The sequence below is a fragment of the Salmo salar genome, chromosome 20, assembly GCF_965601325.2.
Source record: "Salmo salar chromosome 20, fSalSal1, whole genome shotgun sequence".
NCBI classification, from domain to species: domain Eukaryota; kingdom Metazoa; phylum Chordata; class Actinopteri; order Salmoniformes; family Salmonidae; genus Salmo; species Salmo salar.
Genome location: NC_138310.1, coordinates 74,501,260 through 74,526,026, shown reverse-complemented (window position 1 = coordinate 74,526,026; position 24,767 = coordinate 74,501,260). Strand labels below are relative to the sequence as shown.

Here is a 24,767-nt window from a genome sequence, read left to right as displayed (position 1 = left end):
AGCGGAATGCTTCTATGCCTCTGCATTTATTTCTGATGCGTTATTCTTCAGGTAATACAAAGAGGCCGTCTTAAACAGCTTACTGAGTAGCTCTCTCTCTCCATCTCGCTCTGTCTCCCCCTCCCTCCCTCCCTCTCGCCATCTCCCTCCCTCCCTCTCGCCATCTCTCTCTCTCACACTCTCACTCTCTCACTCTCTCACTCTCTCACTCTCTCACTCTCTCACTCTCTCACTCTCTCACTCTCTCACTCTCTCTCACTCTCTCTCCACTGTGGACAAATTGTCATTTCAACACTCCCACTGTAGAATGAAATGGGATAATGTTTGACCGGGATGAAAGGGAAGAGAAAGGGAAGGAGGGGAAAATAAAGTTGCTCTTATCACAACTGGCCAGCAGCGATGTGCACACAAAGCTCTGGCAGAATCCAATTTAGTCCTTCCTGTTAGTTTAAATGATTATCGGCGCAATTAGCCATCTCGGGTCAGACTTTAAAGCTCGTGCTAAGTGATTTCCTCAAATCCCCCAGTAAAACGCGGGCAAGCGCCACGCTTCTAAAGCACTCGCCTCGCCAACTCCAAAACAGACTCCACCTTATCCAACCTGCTCATAAATGTCAGACGACTTGTTCTGGTCTGCCTCATTGTTTAGCTTTGTAAATGAATGTTCTATTCCTTCGTTGTCTCTCAAACAAACCATGGTGACTTTGAGAGGCAGTGTTTCTTTTTATCAAGCTTTAACGTAGTTACTAAATTGGTGATTGTTTGTATGGTCTGGAGTGACATCGCGTGATGGGAGTGAGCCGCACACTGTGGGCAGGTTGATTTGTCCTTCTTCAGGAGAGGGATTAGTTGTTGAATGAGTGAGTTTGTTAGTCCTGTTCCAGAGAGGGTGGCTTTGTGGGAGACTCTGCTGTGGATACTTATTGTTGTTGTTGTTGTTTCTCTCCCTGTCTGCTCAAAAATTGAACTGGAACCTTCCAGGTAATTGTTATTACTGAGGTATTCTTTACAGTGCTCAACTAGTAGGAGAAGTCAAATCCCCAGTGCTGCTGAGTCTGATTACGTGAGCCCACTGCACATGCTGTAAAAATGTATGTCTGCTCAGATGAGTCTGCATATCTCCACAACAGTATAACACTCTATCACATAAAGAAACCAACAAACCCCTCCTCTCTTCGCCACTACTTTTTGACTTTAACGATCAAGTGGCAGTAAATACACAGTCCCTCACCTCTCTCCCCTCCTCTCCCTCTCTCTCTCTTTCCAGGGGAGATCTGTGCGTTTAAGATCCATGGTCTGGAGGCTCCGTTCGAGGCGGTGGTGCTGAATGGGACATCTGGTGAGGGCCAGCTGAGGGCCAGGGGCCTGGTGGACTGTGAGCTGCAAAAGGAGTACACCTTTATCATCCAGGCCCATGACTGTGGAGCAGGACCTGGGGGCACCGGGGGCAAGAAGTCACACAAGTGAGTTTATGAGGCAGGATGTATTTTTGTCTGTTGGTCTTTATGAAGCATATGAATTCAATACCATGCTCCCTGCAACACTGCACTCTGAAGCCAAGCCTACTGTGATCAAATAACATTTGATTACTGTAAGTAACAGAAGTGCATGTCATTCTGGCTGCAAAAGGTCTTAGGGACATCCCACTTTCTCCTTGATCCCCTTCACCTCAATGTCTGATCCTGGCTGACCCCAGGTACTTACTTCCCTGTAGTGTTTCAGCAGTGTAGGATGAAAACAGCCAGTATATTATTTTAAAGTGGTGCACAGATGAAAATGATTCACCACACTTACAGGAGCACCTATGAGCTGAGGATTCCTCTGATATTGCTTTCTCCACGGTCTCTTATGACTGTGTTATTTCCACTCTGTGTGTGTCTCTCCTCACTCTCTCTCTGCTCACACCTCTCACCTTCCTCAGCGGGAGCTCACACAGAAAACTAGTGTCTCCTTCACACACACAAACACACGCACCAGGCCTGTAATTATAGCAGCAGGTGTGTGTAAAGGTACGGTACACATTGTCCTGGGTCGTATTCTTCTGGTTTTCCCTGCCTTCCTGATTGTGGGACGTATGAAGAAACACAGCTAAACGTAGACATACATTCTATGACACAGGTTCTTTGTGAGCACCCAGGGATGACGGTCTTAGCTTTAATAGCCTGTCCAGGCGTTCCTTCTGTTGTCTGTGTCCTGGAGGAGACGAGCGGAGAGGAGAGCGTCAGTGAGCGCTACTCTCACATTTAGAGGAGAAAAACAATCCCTGCCTATGGCTCAGCCCAAATTACACATAACATGTCAGCTCTGCAAAAGTTGAGCAGTCAAGAGAATTAGCCACTAAAGAGAACAGACCACAGGATCAGAGATGACACAGGGGCCGTCAAGCTCTCTCTCTCTCTGTCTCTCTCTCTCTGTCTCTCTCTCTCTCTCTCTGTCTCTCTCTCTGTCTCTCTCTCTGTCTCTCTCTCTGTCTCTCTCTCTCTGTCTCTCTCTCTGTCTCTCTCTCTGCCTCTCTCTCTGTCTCTCTCTCTGTCTCTCTCTCTGTCTCTCTCTCTGTCTGTCTCTCTGTCTCTCTCTCTGTCTCTCTCTCTCTGTCTCTCTCTCTGTCTCTCTCTCTGTCTCTCTCTCTGTCTCTCTGTCTCTGTCTCTGTTTTTGCTGCTGCTTTTTCTCTCGTTGTCTCTGTCGTCTAATATCACATAACCTAAATCATATCTACTGTTTAATTGCCTATATCCTACCTAAATATTTCCTATATATTTACTTTATCGCCTCTATCATATTGAGTAGTGTATGAGAAAGGTAAGAAAAGGTTGAACAAGTTGACCAACATAATATTTTGTATACCTCGCTCTTTGCCTCATTCCTTCCTCTCTCGTTACCTTTGGCTCTAGTTCATATAATTATATAACCGTGTATGTAATACTCTTGTCAGAAAATGACTCTTAGGCCGTGAGTCATGTTATGCTGTGGTAAACTGTGTAATTGGCTCTCAATCAGACAGATGTTGAATGTTTTCACAGCTTTGTCATTGAAAGGTACAGTGAGCCAAGATTCCCTCCTTGGCAACAATGAGTATCACCCTGAATGACTCGGTTACATTACCAATTTATCATGGTTGTATTGTAACTCACATTTTATGTACTGTATCTCAGATGTTATTGTAACGTCTCACTCCCAAACATTTAGATCCCCGCAGCCCACTTTCCAGCTTTCTCTCCAGATCCCAATCACCTGCATGTCATCATCCCACACTATTTAGTTCAGTTCCTTGCACCCCATCACTGTGAGGTATTGTTTGTTTGAGACACACTTTTTCGTAGCTCTGTTTTTTTCCCTTCCTGCTCTCCTCACGTGTATGATAGTTTTTGCCTACTTCACTCACAACGCCTTTTGCCTATTCCCTGCCTGTACTGTTGCCATTTTTGGACCTACCATGTACGAACTTCTGCCTGCCCCTGGACCCAGCTACCTGCCTCCTCCTGTGGTCCCGTTGAAACCAGCTCTCTGTCTTCCTCGTGTTCATTACAGTTATTCTGTATTGTATGTAAGTTCTGTAACTCAAATCAGTATGGCAAAAAATATGACTTATCACCAGTGGTGTAAAGTACTTAGGTAAAAATACTTTAAAATACTTTTTGGGATATCTGTACTTTACCTTACTATTTATATTTTTGACAACTTTTACTTTTACTTCACTACATTCCTAAATAAAATATTGTACTTTTTACTCCATACATTTTCCCTGACACCCAAAAGCACTCACTACATTTTGAATGCTTGGCCGGACAGGAAAATTGTCCAATTCACACACTTATCAAGACAACATCCCTTGTCATCCCTACTGCCTTTGATCTGGCGGACTCACTAAACACAAATTCTTAATTTGTAAATTATGTCTGAGTGTTGGAGATAGCCCCTGGCTATCCGTAAATTAAAAAACAAGTAAATGGTGCAGTCTGACACACTTAATATAAGGAATTTTAAAGTATTTATACTTTTACTTTTACTTTTGATACTTAAGTATATTTTAGCAATTACATGTACTTTTGATAATTAAGTATATTTCAAACCAAGTACTTTTAGACTTTTACTCAAGTAATTTTACTGGGTGACTGACTTTCACATTTCTATTATTTTTACTCAAGTATGACAATTGGGTACTTTTTCCATCACTTCTTATCACCGTTGACTACCACTGAGTCACACAGATGGATTGTCCCACTGAACAATCATTCTGAATCAGAGCACTTTATTCTGAAAATCTATTTTAAACCTTTTTTGTCAATTTTAACATGTGTGATGAAATGTTTTCAATTTACTGCTTTTTAAAATCCTAATGAAAGAATTATGCAAATGCAGGATTAGTTCTGAATCACAGCACCACCACATTCATGGCAAATGTACCCAGACACAAAGCATTTCTAGATGTCATAATTTATTTGTACTCCTCTCACTTCCTGTGTAAAAGTGTCACATCCTTTAACTTCCCCATCTCTCCCATCTGCAGTGAGTGCTAGATTTATTACATGGGTTAAGTGCTGGAGGGCTGTTGGAGGAGGTTTAATGCCCCGGTCAGTGACGGTAGTAGCAGCTCATCTAGGATGTTAACCCCTGACCTCCTGGTTGTCCAGACTCCAGAGTGACTTGCAGGGCTAAGCTAGACAACTCATTCTAAAGCCGCCATGTTTCTACCTGTGCAGTGGTTGTCGTGAGGCAGTTATTAAACCTGTCACTTGTGATTCTGGGAAGGCCGTGTGTTCCTCACCTCCCTGCGCCGGAGGTTTGGGAACGACTAATTATCTCAACGGATGGCAGCACCTCCCCGCAACTGAGAGGATCGACACACACACACACACACACAAACACACACACGAATACTCACTCACTCACACGCACACACACACACACACAGACAGACATATACATGCATACATACATACATACATACATACATACATACATACATACATACATACATACATACATACATACATACATACATACATACATACATACATACTGTGGTGGATGAATCAGAATTAGTTGGGTAACATAGATAATTCATGTTTTATTAGTATAATATGCTTATGTGAGATACTTGTCATTAGAAAGTGTCCTTTGGACTCTGGTGTATTTCAGTTGCACGTTTCCCTTAGCTGGGGCTCAGTCACTTGGGGTCCAGAGAGGGGAGAGGTCAGACTTGTTTTTTACATGTCTCTGTTGCTATGCAGAATATCAGACAGGGAGGAGGACAGAATGAAACATTGTCTTCATATGTGAATGTGTCTTTACCTATTCTTAAACCATGTGAAGGGATGGCGTGATTAATGGGGAACCAATTATTTGTCTCCACAATGTCTCTATGCAGGTCACTCCCCTCAGTGAGCTTGTCCAGGAGTGGGAACAAGAGGTGTCTTACTGAGGATGGGCCTCTATGAGATAGCACTGACAGAGGAGATTTACGATGTCTTTGGGTAATAACGCCTAAAAAGCATTCCAGAGAACATGAGCTAATGGTTCTGTTCTATACCGTACCAGGGAGAGACGGTTCCAGTTTGGAGTAGGAGGACCAGACACTGGTCTATACAATGAAAACTGTTGATACAGCAGTTACTGTCTGCTATGTTTTATAGATATCTTTCATACAAAACTTAACCTTGTGACCATTCTATGTATCTGTTGTTCGTCAATGTACGTTGAAGGGGTGGATTCTTGGGTATAAAAATCTGTTTGTATTGTTGAGTAGAGACCTTCCTGGTTCATTCGAGAGAGTGCATTATTGAAGGTCAAAGTACTTTTGCAAAAGTATCTTAATTATTAAATATGTAGTTTAACTCAGACTGGTGTGTTTGTAACTCTCCTCATTTGGTAATGCAGAAATTAGCCACCACAATACATACCGACACACGCACACACACTTACACACAAGCGAAGAGGATGTGAGCCAAGAGCTGTCACTCATTAGCATAAGCTTTCATGATGCGTTGTGATATCCAGTGCCTTCAGAAAGTATTCATACCCCTCGACTTATTCCACATTCTTTTTAATTTTTTTATTTTATTTCACCTTTATTTAACCAGGTAGGCTAGTTGAGAACAAGTTCTCATTTACAACTGCAACCTGGCCAAGATAAAGCAAAGCAGTGCAACACAAACAACACAGAGTTACACATGGAATAAACAAACATACAGTCAATAACACAATAGAAAAGTCTATATACAGTGTGTGCAAATGAGGTAAGATAAGGGAGGTAAGGCATTAAATAGGTGTCACGCCCTGACCATAGAGCCCTCAGGGTTCTCTATGGTGTTTTAGGTCAGGGCGTGAGTAGGGGATTTTCTAGGTATTACATTTCTGTTGGTGTGTGTGTGTATGGTTCCCAATTAGAGGCAGCTGAATATCGTTGCCTCTAACTGGGGATCATACTTAGTATGTCCTTTTTCCCACCTGCTATGTGGGATATTGTTTTGTATGAGTGCCTATGTGCACAACGTATTTTCACGATCGTTATATCTTTGTTGTTTTGGAAGTTTCACTATCATTAAAATGTGGAACTCTACTCACGCTGCGCCTTGGTCCAATTATTCATACGGCGTTCGTGACAATAGGCCATAGTGGTGAAACAATTAAACACTGGAGTGATAGATGTGCAGAATATGAATGTGCAAGTAGAGAGACTGGGGTGCAAAGGAGCAAAAAAAAATATCAGTATGGGGATGAGGTAGCTGGATGGGCTATTTACAGATGGGCTATGTACAGGTGCAGTGATTTGTGAGCTGCTCTGACAACTGGTGCTTAAAGTTAGTGAGGGAGATATGAGTCTCCAGCTTCAGTGATTTTTGCAATTCGTTCCAGCCATTGGCAGCAGAGAACTGGAAGGAAAGGCGGCCAAACGAGAAATTGGCTTTGGGGTTGACCAGTGAAATATACCTGCTGGAGCGTGTGGTTGCTAATTTCTGTATTATCAAATGAGGAGAGACAAACTTCACACACACCAGTCAGAGTTTATACTTAAACTACAATTTTAATTATAAGAGCTTTGCAGTAGCAGTTGACTTTCAACGATTCACCATTTCTAATGACCCGTTGAGAGTGTTGAACACAATGACTTCTGAGATCTTTATAGTAAGATCCAACCCCTTTTGAGATGACAAATCACAGATAGTTAGGAACAGTTCACAAAGAAAGACTGTTTACTTTAGAGAGGAGTATCCACAGCTAGATAACATTCACTATAAATTATCGTTCAGTTTGATCCCTAATGACGAGGTTCTAATCTCGTCTCTGGTACTTCATAGAACAAAAACACCATTTCATCCAATGCCATATATCAATTGTCAACTCTAAATACTCCCATCTCAAGCAAACCCCCTCTTGACCCCACTCCTGGACAGGCTCACTGGGGTGAGTGAGCCTCTAGGCCATGGGTGTCAAACTCTGGCAAATTTGGCCCGCGGGGTAATTATATTTGGCCCGCGAGACAATACCAAATTACTACTAGAGCTGGCCCGCCGGTATTATACAGCGCATTCACCGCTAATACTACGAATCCCATAATGCTCTGCTGTTGTTTTCGCGCGCCAATCAGGACAGGACCCAGAAACGCCCTCTCCTCTGTGACAGTAGTCATAGCAACATAGACGCTACAACTGTCCGCGTGCTATCCCTTCCCAAAAATGGCGAAAAGAAAGGCAGAAAACAGGAGCTTTCTGGACAAGTTTGTCTTGTTTGTGGAGTCAACGTGGCTGTAAGTAAGGAGTACAACAGACGACACTATGAAATGAAACACCATAACAAATACAAGGACCTGGACATGACTCAAAGGAGCCAGAAAGTAGAGGAGATGAAAAGAAGTTTGGTTTCACAACAGAATATGTTCAAAAAAGCCACATCACAAAGTGAGGCTGCTGTAAAGGCTAGTTATATAGTGGCAGCAGAGATCGCAAAATCAGCCCGGCCCTTTAATGAGGGAGAGTTCGTGAAAAAGTGCATGATGAAAGTTTGTAACCTCGTATGCCCAGAGAAAAAGCAAGCATTTTCAAACGTGAGCCTGAGCAGGAACACAGTAGCTGATCGCACATGTGATCTTGCCACCAATCTGTATGACCAGCTGATGGAAAAGGGAAAAGATTTCATTGCGTTCTCCCTCGCTGTGGATGAGAGCTGCGACGCATCTGATACTGCTCAGCTGTCAGTCTTCATCCGTGGAGTGGACTCAAATCTGTGTTACGGAGGAGCTATTGGGATTCAAATCAATGCATGGCACAACCACAGGAAAGGAAATCTTTGAGGAGGTTTCCAAATGTGTAACTGAAATAAAGCTGCCGAGGGATAAACTCGTTGGATTAACGACAGATGGTGCGCCAGCGATGTGCGGTAAAAAGAGTGGACTGGTGGGCATGGTTCGGGAGAAGATGCGGGAAGAGAACTGTGCAGGTGAGCTAACTGTTTACCACTGCATCATACATCAGGAATCACTGTGTGCCAAAGCCCTAAAGATGGAACATGTTATGACCACAGTAACACAGGTAGTTAACTTTATAAGAGCCAAAGGTCTGAATCACCGCCAGTTAAATTTTTTTCTAGAGGAGTGTGTTTCGGAATACGCAGACGTGCCGTATCACACAGAGGTGAGATGGCTAAGCAGAGGAAAAGTACTGAACAGATGTTTCGAGCTGCGTGAGGAAATATGTCAATTCCTGGAAACCAAAGGGAAGGATACAGCAGAGCTCCGGGAGCAAAAGTTTCTGTGTGAGCTGGCCTTTCTCTGTGACATCTCGAGCCATCTCGATGCGCTGAACCTGCAGCTTCAGGGGCGGGGGCGCATCATCACAGACATGTACGCTACAGTGAGGGCCTTTAAAACTAAACTGTGCCTGTGAGAGAATCAGATGCTGCAAGGAAACCCTTGCCATTTTCCCTGCTGCCAAACCATAAAAGCGCAGATCTCTACCGCCGTGTTCCCATGCGCACAGTTTGCTGAAAAACTCAGTGTTCTCGCCGCTGAGTTTAGCCGGCGATTTGCCGACTTCGATGTCCAGAAATGTAGGTTTGAACTGCTTAGTAATCCCTTCGCAGTTGATGTGGAAAATGCACCAACCAACATCCAAATGGAGCTGATTGAACTCCAGTGCAACGACACGCTGAAGTCAAAGTATGATGCTGTGGGCGCCGCACAGTTTCCACGGTTCATCCCTGACACAATGCCTCAGCTCCGCACCCAAGCTGCTCAGATGCTCTCCATGTTCCGCAGCACTTATCTATGCGAGTGTAACCGATGTGAAAGGGCTAGTTAGTTAGCGGTGGTGCGCGCTAATAGCGTTTCAATCAGTGACGTCACTCGCTCTGAGACCTGAAGTGGTTGTTCCCCTTGCGTTGCAAGGGCCGTGGCTTTTGTGGCGCTATGGGTAATGATGCTTCGTGGGTGTCAGTTGTTGATGTGTGCAAGGGTCCCTGGTTCGAGCCCAGGTTGGGGCGAAGAGAGGGACGGAACCTACACTGTTACACGAGCAAATTTTCTCCTCGATGAAGATGACCAAAACAACTCACAGGAGACGTCTGACTGATGAACACCTTCGTTCGATAGTGAGGATTTCTTCAGCTCAGAGCCTGAGCCCAGACATTGATGAACTAGCATCCAAGAAGAGATGCCAGGTATCTGGCTTGGGCACATCAGATTAGATCAGTGTGCAATAATTAACGTTTTCTTTGTGCACTTTTTCTTGCTACAAGGCATGGGCTTGAATGGTTGATTGATTTATTATCATTTTATTTGTAAAATTATTAGCCAGTGGAAAAAGTTTATGTTGGTATTTAAATCAGAAGGCTGCAAATAGAAAAGAGGCATACGATTTTTATTTAAATTTTATTTATTTAATAAATGAATGCCATTGATGTGTTTTTTTTCATTTGAAATTCGATTTTGCATGTCTCCACTATTAAATTATATATTGTATGGTAATAAGCGATGCTTGTTCCATATTCAATGTTAAAGCAAAACTTGTTTGGGTCCATATTAAAAGGTTCATTTGTTCAATGTTGGCCCGTGACTTTGTTCAGGTTTTACATTTTGGCCCACTGGGTATTTGAGTTTGACACCCCTGCTCTAGGCCATATACTACCACAGGATAAGTGTGAGATCTAAGAGACCATGGTCCCAGACACTGCCATAAACCTCCCCACAATAAGGAAAAGGAGGGTGTGACTTGCTCACAGACATTGTGGAGACAAGTCATTGGTTCCCCAGTAATCACGCCATCCCTTCACATGGTTTAAGCATAGGTAAAGAGACATTCACATATGAAGACAATATTTCATTCTGTCCTCCTCTCTTGCTGATATTCTGCAGAGCAACAGAGACAAGTAAAAGACAAGTCTGACCTCTTCCCCTCTCTGGGCCCCAAGTGTCTGAGCCCCAGCTAAGGGAAATGTGTAACTGAAACATTCCAGAGTCAAAGGACACTTTCTAATGACAAGTATCTCACATAAGCATATTATACTAATAAAACATCTTAATTATCTATGTTACCCAACTAATTCTGATTCATCCCCCACAAGCGCGTGCTACGGGTGGGTGCTGCTATGGTGACCAGTGAGCTGAGATAAGGGGGGGCTTTACCTAGCAAAGACGTATAGATGACCTGGAGCCAGTGGGTTTGGCGATGAATATGAAGCGAGGAGCAGCCAACGAGAGTATACAGGTCGCAGTGATGGGTAGTATATGGGGCTTTGGTGACAAAATGGATGGCACTGTGATAGACGGCATCCAATTTGCTGAGTAGAGTGTCAGAGGCTATTTTATATATGACATCGCCGAAGTCAAGAATGGGCAGGATAGTCAGTTTTACGAGGGTATGTTTGGCAGCATGAGTGAAGGATGCTTTGTTGGTAAATAGGAAGCCAATTCTGGATTTAATTTTGGATTGGAGATGCTTAATGTCGGTCTGGAAGGAGAGTTTACAGTCTAACCAGACACCTAGGTATTTGTAGTTGTCCACATATTCTGAGTCAGAACCGTTCAGAGTAGTGATGCTAGATGGGTGGGCAGGTGTGGGCAGCGATCGGTTGAAGAGCATGCATTTAGTTTTACTTGCATTTAAGAGCAGTTGGAGGCCACGGAAGGAGAGTTGTATGGCATTGAAGCTCGTCTGGAGGTTTGTTAACACAGTGTCCAAAGAAGGGCCAGAAGTATACAGAATGGTGTTGTCTGCGTAGAGGTGGATCAGAGAATCACCAGCAGCAAGAGCGACATCATTGGTGTTTACAGAGAAAAGATTCGGCCCGAGAATTGAACCCTGTGGCACCCCCATAGAGACTGTCAATTTGGTTGTTACAGCCTGAATTCAAAGCATGAAAACATGTTTGGAGAAAGTTATGCCTATTTATTGAAAATTAAATACAGAAATATCTCATTTACATAGATATTCACACCCCTGAGTCAATATTTTATAGAAGCAACTTTGGCAGCGATTACAGCTATGAGTCTTTCTGGATAAATCTCTAAGAGCTTTCCACGCTTGGATTGCGCATCATTTTCTCATTATTCTTTTCAAAACTCTTCAAGCTCTGTCAAATTGTTTGTTGATCATTGCTATGAAACCATTTTCAGGTCTTACCGTAAATTTTCTAGTAGATTTAAGTCAAAACTGTAACTCGGCCACTCAGGAACATTCACTGTCTTTTTGGTACGCAACTCCAGTGTAGATTTGGCCTTGTGTTTTAGGTTATTGTCCTGCTGAAAGGTGAATTAATCTACCAGTGTCTGCTGGAAAGCAGACTGAACCAGGTTTTCCGCTAAGATTTTTCCCGTGGAATATTTGTATTCTGTACAGGCTTCCTTCTTTTTGCTCAGTCAGTTAGGTTAGTATTGTGGAGTAACTACAACGCTGTTGATCCATCCTCAGTTTTCTCCTATCACAGACATTAAACTCCATACCTGTTTTTGCCTCATGGGGAAATCACTGAGCAGTTTCCTTCCTCTCTGAGCTAGGAAGGACACCTGAGCTAGGAAGGACACCTGTGTCTTTGTCGTGACTGGGTGTATTGATACACCATCCAAAGTGTAATTAATAAATTCACCATGCTCAAAGGGATTTTCAATGTCTGCTTCTTTTTTTAAGTGCCCTTCTTTGTGACACATTGGAAAACCTCCCTGGTCTTTGTGGTTGAATCTGTGTTTGAAATTCACTGCTCGACTGAGAGACCTTACAGATAATTGTATGTGTAGGGTACAGAGATGAGATAGTCATAAAAAAATCATGTCAAACACTTATTGCACCCAGAGTGAGTTCATGCAACTTATTATGTGACTTGTTGAGCACATTTTTACTCCTGATCTTATTTAGGCTTGCCATAACAAAGGGGTTGAATACTTATTGACTCAAGACATTTCAGCTTTTCATTTTGAATTCCATTTTTACATAATGGGGTATTGTGTGTATGGCAATGACAACAAAAAAACCTACATTTTAAAAAGGCTTCTAAAGTTTGTAATTTCCACTTTGAAATTTCAGACTTGATTTGCCCTAACGAAAAAAGTATGTATCAACCCCTACAAAAATGTCTGTTATTTAGGAAATGTTAATTATTATGTAGATTACAATTAATTTCCATGGTGACTCCCGCCACCAACCCCCCCAGGGGTCTGCTGATGGGGAGAGAAAATGCCCAACATTGTTATGTTTGGAGGAAAAAGGGGGACGCTTGCAAGCCGAAGAACACCATCCCAACCGTGAAGCACGGGGGTGGCAGCATCATGTTGTGGTGGTGCTTTGCTGCAGGAGGGACTGGTGTACTTCACAAAATAGTTGGCATCATGAGGAAAATTATGTGGATATATTGAAGAAACATCTCAAGACATCAGTCAGGAAGTCAGTCAGGAAGTCTTCCAAATGGACAATGATCCCAAGGATACTTCCAAAGTTGTGTCAAAATGGCTAAAGGACAACAAAGTCATGATATTGGAGTGGCCATCACAAAGCCCTGACCTCAATCCTATAGAAACTTTGTTGAAGAACTGAAAAAGTGTGTGCGAGCAAGGAGGCCTACAAACCTGACTCAGTTACACCAGCTTTGTCAGGAGGAATGGGCCAAAATTCACCCAACTTATTGTGGGAAGCTTGTGGAAGGCTACCCGAAACGTTTGACCCAAGTTAAACAATTTAAAGGCAATGCTGCCAAAAACGAATTGAGTGTTTGCAAACGTCTGACCCACTGGGAATCCGATGAAAGAAATAAAAGCTGAAATAAATCATTCTCTACTACTATTCTGACATTTCACATTCCTAAAATAAAGTGGTGATCCTAACTAACCTAAAACAGGGAATTTTTACTAGGATTAAATTTCAGGAATTGTGGAAAACTGAGTTTAAATGTATTTGGCTAAGGTATATGTAAATTTCTGACTTCAACTGTAGATACACCTTCCTTTGGACTGGAATGGATTGGTCTCTATATTGTCATGGTGCCTACAAGACCCCATTGGGTTCTGTCTTAATTCGATAATACAGATTCTTTTTGTGTTGTGAGATTTTCTGCACCCCTTGGTCATTTGGATCCAGTTGAGTCTTTTTAGGCCCCTTGTCTATTCTGGATCTTTCTTCATCAACTCTGTGTTATGTTGTGTTGTACCCAGGGAGCAGGGGGATGGCTTGAGGCTGGAGCTGGTCTGGCACCGTGCCCAATGCACACACACACACACACACACACACACACACACACACACACACACACACACACACACACACACACACACACACACACACACACACACACACACACTCTTTTTCTCTCTCTCTGTCTCTCTCTGTCTTTCTCACTCTGTCTCTGTCTCTCTCTCTCTCTTATAACCCTCACTGGCACTGTAGAGGGAAAGGAAGCCAGGTGTCTGCTTTCAGCCAGATGTGTGTCTGTGACACTCCCCCTCTATCCCTCCCTCCACCCCACCCTTATCCCATCAACCATCCCTCCCTTCCTCCCTCCTCTACTCCCCTCCGATCCCCAGTGGTGTGTAGCATATGTTTGCCCTCGTCCAGAGGGGGTGTCTGGGAAGGAGAGGGAGATGCTTATAAGAGAGACACATTAATATTACAGAACAAGATGCAGAGGGATGTACTGCTCACCACTGGTGCTGATGCTACATACAGTACTGTCTGGCTATGACACTGTTACTGCTGGGGCTAGCACTTAGCATTATCCTGTCTGTGACACTGTTACTGCTGGGGCTAGCACTTAGCATTATCCTGTCTGGCTGTGACAATGTTACTGCTGGGGCTAGCACTTAGCATTATCCTGTCTGGCTGTGACACTGTTACTGCTGGGGCTAGCACTTAGCATTATCCTGTCTGGCTGTGACAATGTTACTGCTGGGGCTAGTACTTAGCATTATCCTGTCTGGCTATAACACTGTTACTGCTGGGGCTAGCACTTAGCATTATCCTGTCTGGCTGTGACAATGTTACTGTTGGGGCTAGCACTTAGCATTATCCTGACTGGCTGTGACACTGTTGCTGCTGAGGCTAGCACTTAGCATTACCCTGACTGGCTGTGACACTGTTACTGCTGGGGCTAGCACTTAGCATTACTCTGACTGGCTGTGGCACTGTAATTGCTCGGGCCAACACTTACAGTTGCATTATGCTGTCTGGCTGTGGCACTGTAACTGCTGGGGCTAGCACTTAGCATTACCCTGTCTGGCTGTGGCACTGTTACTGCTGGGGATAGCACTTAGCATTACCCTGTCTGGCTGAGGCACTGTTACTGCTGGGGCTAGCACTTAGCATTACCCTGTCTGGCTGAGGCACTGTTACTGCTGGGGTTAGCACTTAGCATTACCCTGTCTGGCTGTGACACTGTTACTGCTGGGGCTAGCACTTAGCATTACCATTAGCACAGTTGATGTCTGATTTAATGGTTGTTTTGTATGTGTGTATGCATAATTGTCCACGTGAGTGTGTGTGTGTGTTTTGTCCATATTTGGGGGGTGTAGACTTGCAAGTGTTTGTGTGTGTTCAGATGGAAAGAAACAAAGTGTCCATAGGCTATGATCAGGGTTGGGTAGGTTACTTTCTAAATGCAATCCGTTACAGTTACTGTTAAAAATTGTAATCAGTAACGTAACTTTTGGATTACCCAAACTCAGTAACGTAATCTGATTACATTCCATTACTTTTAGATTATTTTCCTCTTAAGAGGCATTAGAAGAAGACAAAAATGTATGTTACCAATTGAACAACATCTATTGCAGGATAAATCAATGTTAAAGTTTACGTAGCTGGCCATATATGATGTTACATTTTACTTTATGCGTTGGTTAAGAAGGCTTCTACTAACCCATCACTTTCTACTACATATAATAATACGATTAAATGATATCTTTACATTTAAAAACAAAAAGTCTATCAGAATTTCAGTCATTCCAATAAATGTTATATGCCTTGATCTTCAAGAATAGGACTTGGAAATATGGAAGTGTAGATAAGACAAATTGTTTTACCTGAGCATAACCCCAAAACTAAGGATTTATTAACCAGCCCTAATCTGTTATTTATGTTTTTGTTGTCATGGAGGACTGATTGGGCTCATTGATTCCAGTTGAAAAATAAATGCTGCGCTCATGGAATGGCATGCTTTGAACACTACTGAGAAGTGCTATTTACATTTTAAAAATGAATGCCATATGCTGCATTTGTTATAGGCCTATTGTTTACCTTTTGGTTGGTGACACTTTGATATCTTGATAATATGCAGCTGTTTAAAGGGCAAATCCACAGATGAAACATTAACAAAACGCTTGCCCCGTGTCTGTTTTGGTAAAAAGCTGAGTAAAACAAGGAGTATGACAGTTGAACTAAGCTCATGAGGTATTTATAAGTTATATTCTTCAAGAATCAATGGCTATATATATATACACTTACATGTCATTATGTATAATTTATGAGTACAAAAATGGATGTAGCAACTACAAGTCTACCAAAAGTGTGTGAGTTTGAGCATGTGTCCATTAGGCCTATGGATTCTTTTTTTGATCAGCATGAATTAGATTGAGCAATAAAAGCACCACTTTTACTCCATACGCTGGGATCTGCACTATGCAGCTGTTGCAAGAGCGCATTTTTCACTGGCTGTCCACTGGTTTCAAAAACAATGATTTATAGACAGCTTAAACTTCATGAATTCAATCATTATTGGATTCAAATACACATTTCTAGATTTGTGAATAGCCATCCACAACAACCACAATCCATAAAATGCAAATAGCCGAATGAGAGAGCAGCAGTGTGATTCACACCAATGCACTATGTAGATATCAATAATAAGTTATATCCATATCGCTGTAGACTACAACACTGCTGTCATCTTCACCTCCAAGCGTTTATTCAAGTTGGATAGTCTTTGGATGCCGACAGCAGTCACACCATTGGAAGACATAGCTTGGACTGTAGCCTACAAAAGTCTATTCCTGCTCTTTTCCAGCGATCTATCAAACCCATTTGGTGTGACATCATAGTGGTCTCTGACTTGCGGTCAGACTCGCTCAGGTGGAACAAACTTAAACTTGCGCCTTTTTTCAATGTTGATTTGAATGTCGTTAAGGAAACAGAGAAGTGTCAAAGATTTTTTTTCTCGCAAACATCCTTTCTGAATTTAAAAGTAATCCTCGAAGTAATCTTCTAGTTTTTCAAAAGTATCTGTAATCTGATTACAATATTTTTGATGGTAACGTAACTGATTACAGTTACCGTTTTTTTTGTAATCCCTTACATGTAAATCGTTGTTTACATGTAAGGGATTGGTGTCCATGTGGATGTGGAATCACTGGCCCTGCAGATGTCTGACAGGGCTTTGGAACTGACTCTAAGAGGATAACTTCACTGTTATTATGATTGGCATTATCTTAATCCTAAACAATATACCAGGTCTGTTGTGCTCTTCTCACACAGCTCACTGGGTATTGTTGTCATTGTTTGTATTTTTTTCAAGCTCAGAAAATTTCATTTTTGTGACCTTAATCCATCACCCTCTTGTCAATCAATAAATCAATAAATGTATTATGCAATCAGTTGACTTATTCTACATGACCAGAGGAAAAGTATTGATTAATACATTGTGGGTTAATATTTAATTAAGCACAATTCAAGGTAAATCTGATAAGTAATTTAATAAATGAGTTGGGTGACAACGATATGGTACAATATTAATAAATAATTACTAAAATTGATGAGTAGAAGCATTTTATCCTGGTATCATTGGGTTAACTAGCCAGAGGGTTATTCCTCAGAAGGCATTAGATTACCCTGGTATCATTGGGTTAACTAGCCAGAGGGTTATTCCTCAGAAGGCATTAGATTACCCTGGTATCATTGGGTTAACTAGCCAGAGGGTTATTCCTCAGAAGGCATTAGATTACCCTGGTATCATTGGGTTAACTAGCCAGAGGGTTATTCCTCAGAAGGCATTAGATTACCCTGGTATCATTGGGTTAACTAGCCAGAGGGTTATTCATCAGAAGGCATTAGATTACACTGGTATCATTGGGTTAACTAGTGTCGTGGAAAATTGTCTCAAGAATATAACACTCTTACAAGAACTTGTGAATTCAATATAGGCTTTAATACAAAGTAGCAAAGCCGAGCTGGTCCGCGGAACAACTGACTCCCCTCAGCGCCGGCTCTGCTTTTATACACATACAGCATATGGGTACATCCCATATGTAAATGAAATTACTCCCCTTAGTCCTTCTGCCACCATTATCTTTCAGTCTGAGTTCTTTGCTTGTTCACGCCCAATAACGCCCACATCCGCTCCGGTTTAGATTATAATGGTGGCGGAACCCTTATGTCATACAAAAAATAATACATTTATTGCATAATTATGTTTCACATGTTGGTCAGTTTGCTACCATCCTCCTTCCTGTTTCCTCCTGACGTTAGTATGTCCAGATGGCAAGAATGTATTTAAGGTCTCAGCTAATGTACTCATGTACATTAGCTTAATGTAATCTTTGGCATGATATTCTACTCAGAGATGGCAAATGCACTGCGTGCCCCCACCTCTCCATCCGGTCAATGTAATTATTGTCCTTATTACTTCCTCATCATATCCGCTGCACCTAGTTACATTACATTAACTCCCACACTAACCAGAGGGTTATTCCTCAGAAGGCATTAGATTACCCTGGTATCATCGTGTTAACTAGCCAGAGGGTTATTCCTCAGAAGGCATTAGATTACCCTGGTATCATTGGGTTAACTAACCAGAGGGTTATTCCTCAGAAGGCATTAGATTACCCTGGTATCATTGGGTTAACTAGCCAGAGGGTTATTCCTCAGAAGGCATTAGATTACCCTGGTATCATTGGGTTAACTAGCCAGAGGGTTATTCCTCAGAAGGCATTAGATTATCCTGGTATCATTGGGTTAACTAGCCAGAGGGTTATTCCTCAGAAGGCATTAGATTACCCTGGTATCATTGGGTTAACTAGCCAGAGGGTTATTCCTCAGAAGGCATTAGATTACCCTGGTATCATTGGGTTAACTAGCCAGAGGGTTATTCCTCAGAAGGCATTAGATTACACTGGTATCATTGGGTTAACTAACCAGAGGGTTATTCCTCAGAAGGCATTAGATTACCCTGGTATCATTGGGTTAACTAGCCAGAGGGTTATTCATCAGAAGGCATTAGATTACCCTGGTATCATTGGGTTAACTAACCAGAGGGTTATTCATCAGAAGGCATTAGATTACCCTGGTATCATTGGGTTAACTAGCCAGAGGGTTATTCATCAGAAGGCATTAGATTACCCTGGTATCATTGGGTTAACGGCCTCTCGAGTGGGCAGTGGTCTAAGGCTCTGCATCACAGTTCTAGCTGTACCACTAGAGATTCTGGGTTCAAGTCCAGGCTCTGTCGCAGCCGGCCGCGACAGGGAGACCCATGGGGCGGCCACAATTGGCCCAGTGTCGTCCGGGTTAGGGAAGGATATGGCCAGCAGGGATGTCCTTGTCCCATATCGCACTAGCGACTCCTGTGGTGGGCCGGGTGCGGTGCACGCTGACACGGTTGCCAGGTATACTGTGTTTCCTCCGACACATTGGTGAGGTTGGCTTCTGTGTTGAGTGGGCATTGTGTCAAGAAGCAGTGTGGCTTGGTTGGGTTGTGTTTCGGAGGATGCACAGCTCTCAACCTTCGCCTCTCATGAGTCCGTACAGGAGTTGCAGTGATGAGACAAGACTGGAACTACCAATTGACACCATGAAATTGGGGAGAAAAAGGGTTAAAAAATAAACTTTATTTAACTAGGCAAGTCAGTTAAGAACAAATTATTATTTACAATGACGGCCTACACCGGCCAAATCCAGACGAAGCTGGGCCAATTGTGCTCCGCCGTATGGGACTCCCAATCACAGCCGGTTGTGATACAGCCTGGATTCAAACCAGGGTATCTGTAGTGACGCCTCTAGCACTGAGATGCAGTGCCTTAGACTGCTGAACCACTCGGGAGCCCAAGTAAATCTAAAGTAAATCTTGTCAAAGGAATTCATGCACAATCCCTCACCTTAACCACAACAACATATAAAAGAAGCCTCAACCAACCGGCTCTTACTGCTTTTTGCAGTATTTCCCAACCCAGTCCTTGGGTCCCCCAGCCATTCCATATGTTCTATTCCACCACCAGCACACCCGATTGAACTAACCAATGGTCTTGATGATCAACTAAATCAGATGTGCTGAGAGTAGACTTACTGCAGTGAAAGGAATCCCAATACCTTGCTGGGAAACCCTGCTCGGCATCCCTTGAATTACTAGTTTCCACTCTAACCAGAGTTTAAAAAACGTTATCCTGCCTTGACCTTTGCCTCCTTTCTCCCCTGTCCTCTCTGTCTCCCCCTGCTGTCCACAGGGCGGTGGTACACATCCAGGTAAATGATGTGAATGAGTTCTCTCCAGTGTTCCGGGAGGCCCAATACCATGCGGCGGTGACAGAGGGGAAGATCTATGACAGCATCCTGCAGGTGGAGGCTACAGACCAGGACTGTTCTCCACAGTACAGCCAGATCTGTAACTACCAGATCAACACCTCCAACACACCCTTCGCTATCGACCGCAATGGTTAGTAAATGCTTTGGACCACATCATGACCACACACACACACAAACACACACAGAAGCCTGTGCACACACATACACACACATGCACACACACAAGCGCATGCACACGCACACAAGCGCATACACACACACACACACACACACAAGTAAACACTTTGACAGATGTCCCTCCCTGATATACAGGATGCTTTCTATGGCCACAGATATCAGGGACAATGTCGCCCACTGTCACTCTCCACAAATCCGATCACAAGCACACACAGATTTACAGCCTAATGTCATGTCCTCTCCTTCTTGCTCTTAGTCAAAATGGAGGGAAGGTGGCTTTCACAGACTCCAGTCGCACTGCTTTCCATAGTCTTCTCAGTGTCTGGGTTGCGGCTGGCCCTTGGCATGCTCGTTTAGAGTCAAAATGCAGAGTGAGTGGTGCATGGGGCATGGCCAGAGTGTCCTGTATGTCTGAGAGGATCACTATGTCATTACCCACAGAGAGAACCTGAGTGGCTTATTACAACATCTGAGAGAGAGAGAGAGAGAGAGAGAGAGAGAGAGAGAGAGAGAGAGAGAGAGAGAGAGAGAGAGAGAGAGAGAGAGAGAGAGAGAGAGAGAGAGAGAGAGAGAGAGAGAGAGAGAGAGAGAGAGAGAGAGAGAGAGGAGAGAGAGAGAGAGAGAGAGAGAGAGAGAGAGAGAGAGAGAGAGAGAGAGAGAGAGAATGGACTGAAGGATATCAAAGAGAAATGTAGAAAGAAAGTCTGCTGAGAGAGGAGGAGGATAGAGAGAGAAGATGAGGACAGAGATGAGGAGGATAGAGAGAGAAGACGAGGACAGAGAGGAGGAGGAGGATAGAGAGAGAAGACGAGGTCAGTGAGGAGGAGGATAGAGAGAGACAACGAGGACAGAGAGGAGGAGGATAGAGAGAGACAACGAGGACAGAGAGGAGGATGATAGAGAGAGAAGACGAGGACAGAGAGGAGGAGGACAGAGATGAGGAGGATAGAGAGAGACAACGAGGACAGAGATGAGGAGGATAGAGAGAGACAACGAGGACAGAGATGAGGAGGATAGAGAGAGACAACGAGGACAGAGAGGAGGATGATAGAGAGAGAAGACGAGGACAAAGAGGAGGAGGATAGAGAGAGAGGAGGAGGATAGAGATGAGGAGGATAGAGAGATAAGACGAGGACAGAGAGGAGGATGATAGAGAGAGAAGACGAGGACAGAGATGAGGAGGATAGAGAGAGAAGACGAGGACAGAGAGGAGGAGGATAGAGATGAGGAGGATAGAGAGAGACGACGAGGACAGAGATGAGGAGGATAGAGAGAGAAGACGAGGACAGAGAGGAGGAGGAGGATAGAGATAGAAGACGAGGACAGAGAGGAGGATGATAGAGAGAGAAGACGAGGACAGAGAGGAGGAGGATAGAGAGAGAGGAGGAGGATAGAGATGAGGAGGATAGAGAGATAAGACGAGGACAGAGAGGAGGATGATAGAGAGAGAAGACGAGGACAGAGATGAGGAGGATAGAGAGAGAAGACGAGGACAGAGAGGAGGATAGAGATGAGGAGGATAGAGAGAGACGACGAGGACAGAGATGAGGAGGATAGAGAGAGAAGACGAGGACAGAGAGGAGGAGGAGGATAGAGATAGAAGACGAGGACAGAGAGGAGGAGGATAGAGAGAGAAGACGAGGACAGAGAGGAGGAGGATAGAGAGAGAAGATGAGGACAGAGAGGAGGAGGATAGAGAGAGAAGACGAGGACAGAGAGGAGGATGATAGAGAGAGAAGATGAGGACAGAGAGGAGGAGGATAGAGGGAGAAGACTAGGATAGAGAGGAGGAGGATAGAGGGAGAAGACTAGGATAGAGAGGAGGAGGATAGAGGGAGAAGACAAGGACAGAAAGGAGGAGGATAGAGAGAGAAGATGAGGACAGAGAGGAGGACGATAGACGACGAGGACAGAGACGAGGAGGAAGATAGAGAGACTGTTATCTGTCATTGGAAAATGCTGGGGTGTAGAAATGTCCTTTATTAGCTTTGCACAGTTGTCAGCCGACAGAGAGCATTTTGGCTGCTGACACGTACGTGTAAGTTGATGTTATAATTGAAGACGGGGGAATAGGCATCTCTGTCAGGCGGAAAGCACTCTGCGTTAGTGTGTGTGTGTGTGTGTGTGTGTGTGTGTGTGTGTGTGTGTGTGTGTGTGTGTGTGTGTGTCTGACAGGTGAGGCGACACACAGTGAAATGGGATGAGAATGCAGAACACAACAACAGGTACAGTACTGCTTTCCCAATTAACAACTGTTAACAAGTTGACATAGCTGAAAACAAGCATCAGAGGACAATCTCTCTCTCTCTCTCTCTATATATATATATATATATATATATATCTGTATATCTGTCTCTGTCTCTGTATCTGTCTCTCTCTCTCTCTCTGAGCTGTTGTAATAAGCCACTCAGGTTCTCTCACTGTGGGTAATGACATAGTGATCCTCTCAGACATACAGGACACTCTGGCCAGGCCCCATGCACCACTCACTCTGCATTTTGACTCTAAACGAGCATGCCAAGGGCCAGCCGCAACCTAGACACTGAGAAGACTATGGAAAGCAGTGCGACTGGAGTCTGTGAAAGCCACCTTCCCTCCATTTTGACTAAGAGCAAGAAGGAGAGCAGGTCACTAGCAATGTTCCCTGTAAGCTGCACAAGGGTGCACAGATCCCCGGGACTGCCACGCAGAAGAAATATCAGCCCACGTAGAGGAGCACGGTATTGAACTTCACTCAACTTCCTAGTTTTCCCCTTTAGTTAACACTTCCCTCTACTGTGCAAATTGGGATCGAATCAACGCAATATCAGCCACTTTCAATACAACATCCTGAAACAAAACGCAAGTGTTCTGCAGCCTCATCACATTTCACTGTGTGTCGCCTCACCTGTCAGACACATACACACACACACACACACACACACACACACACACACACACACACACACACACACACACACACACAATAATGCAGAGTGCTTTCCACCTGACAGAGATGCCTATTCCCCCTCCTTCAATTATAACATCAACTTACACGTTGACATATCTGAAAACAAGCATTAGAGGACAAATAATGGCATTGTACATTCATCACACGCTTAACGGCCTGCTATGTTCCGTCCCTGTTTGATTCAGCCCTGTTCTCATCAGTCTGAAGTCTACCTTATCAAATATTAAGCAGCACATTAGGACTGCAACAGCTCCCTCTATGCTTTCTGCCTGTGACCACTAAACTGAGACTGAGGGTTGTGAAAACATTCTATTTACCAATGTCAGGCTAAACGCTTAGACATTGTGCTGTCTAGACTTGTCTACCCTGACAATACAAAGCAAGGCTGTAAATACACACACACACATGCAGTATTATCCCCCTCCCCCCCACACACATGCAGTATTATGCCCCTCCCCCCCACACACATGCAGTATTATCCCCCTCCCCCCCACACACATGCAGTATTATCCCCCTCCCCCCCACACACATGTAGTATTATCCCCCTCCCCCCCACACACATGCAGTATTATCCCCCTACCCCCCACACACATGCAGTATTATCCCCCTCCCCCTCACACACATGCAGTATTATCCCCCTCCCCCCCACACACATGCAGTATTATCCCCCTCCCCCCCACACACATGCAGTATTATCCCCCTCCCCCCCACACACATGCAGTATTATCCCCCTCCCCCCCACACACATGCAGTATTATCCCCCTCCCCCCCACACACATGCAGTATTATCCCCCTCCCCCCCACACACATGCAGTATTATCCCCCTCCCCCCACACACATGCAGTATTATCCCCCTCCCCCCACACACACATGCAGTATTATCCCCCTCCCCCACACACACACATGCAGTATTATCCCCCTCCCCCCCACACACATGCAGTATTATCCCCCTCCCCCCACACACATGCAGTATTATCCCCCTCCCCCCACACACACATGCAGTATTATCCCCCTCCCCCACACACACACATGCAGTATTATCCCCCTCCCCCCCACACACATGCAGTATTATCCCCCTCCCCCCACACACATGCAGTATTATCCCCCTCCCCCCACACACACATGCAGTATTATCCCCCTCCCCCACACACACACATGCAGTATTATCCCACTCCCCACACACACATGCAGTATTATCCCCCTCCCCCCACACACACACGCAGTATTATCCCCCCTCCCCCCCACACACATGCAGTATTATCCCCCTCCCCCCACACACACATGCAGTATTATCCCCCTCCCCCCACACACACACATGCAGTATTATCCCCCCCCCCACACACATGCAGTATTATCCCCCTCCCCCCCACACACATGCAGTATTATCCCCCTCCCCCCACACACACATGCAGTATTATCCCCCTCCCCCACACACACACATGCAGTATTATCCCACTCCCCACACACACATGCAGTATTATCCCCCTCCCCCCACACACACACATGCAGTATTATCCCCCTCCCCCCCACACACATGCAGTATTATCCCCCTCCCCCCACACACACACATGCAGTATTATCCCCCTCCCCCCACACACACACATGCAGTATTATCCCCCTCCCCCCACACACACACACACATGCAGTATTATCCCCCTCC

The 24,767-nt window shown here is 44.3% G+C and overlaps 1 protein-coding gene across 1 annotated transcript in view; it reads left to right on the top strand.

Annotated features, from left to right (window-relative positions):
* LOC106591008 (calsyntenin-2) overlaps positions 1-24,767 on the top strand; it is a 529,723-nt gene that overhangs the window by 333,188 nt on the left and 171,768 nt on the right. Inside the window, exons 3-4 of the mRNA XM_082966721.1 lie at positions 1,268-1,463; positions 19,902-20,110. Coding sequence (XP_082822847.1) covers positions 1,268-1,463; positions 19,902-20,110 — 405 coding nt within the window. The remainder of the gene's footprint in view (positions 1-1,267; positions 1,464-19,901; positions 20,111-24,767) is intronic.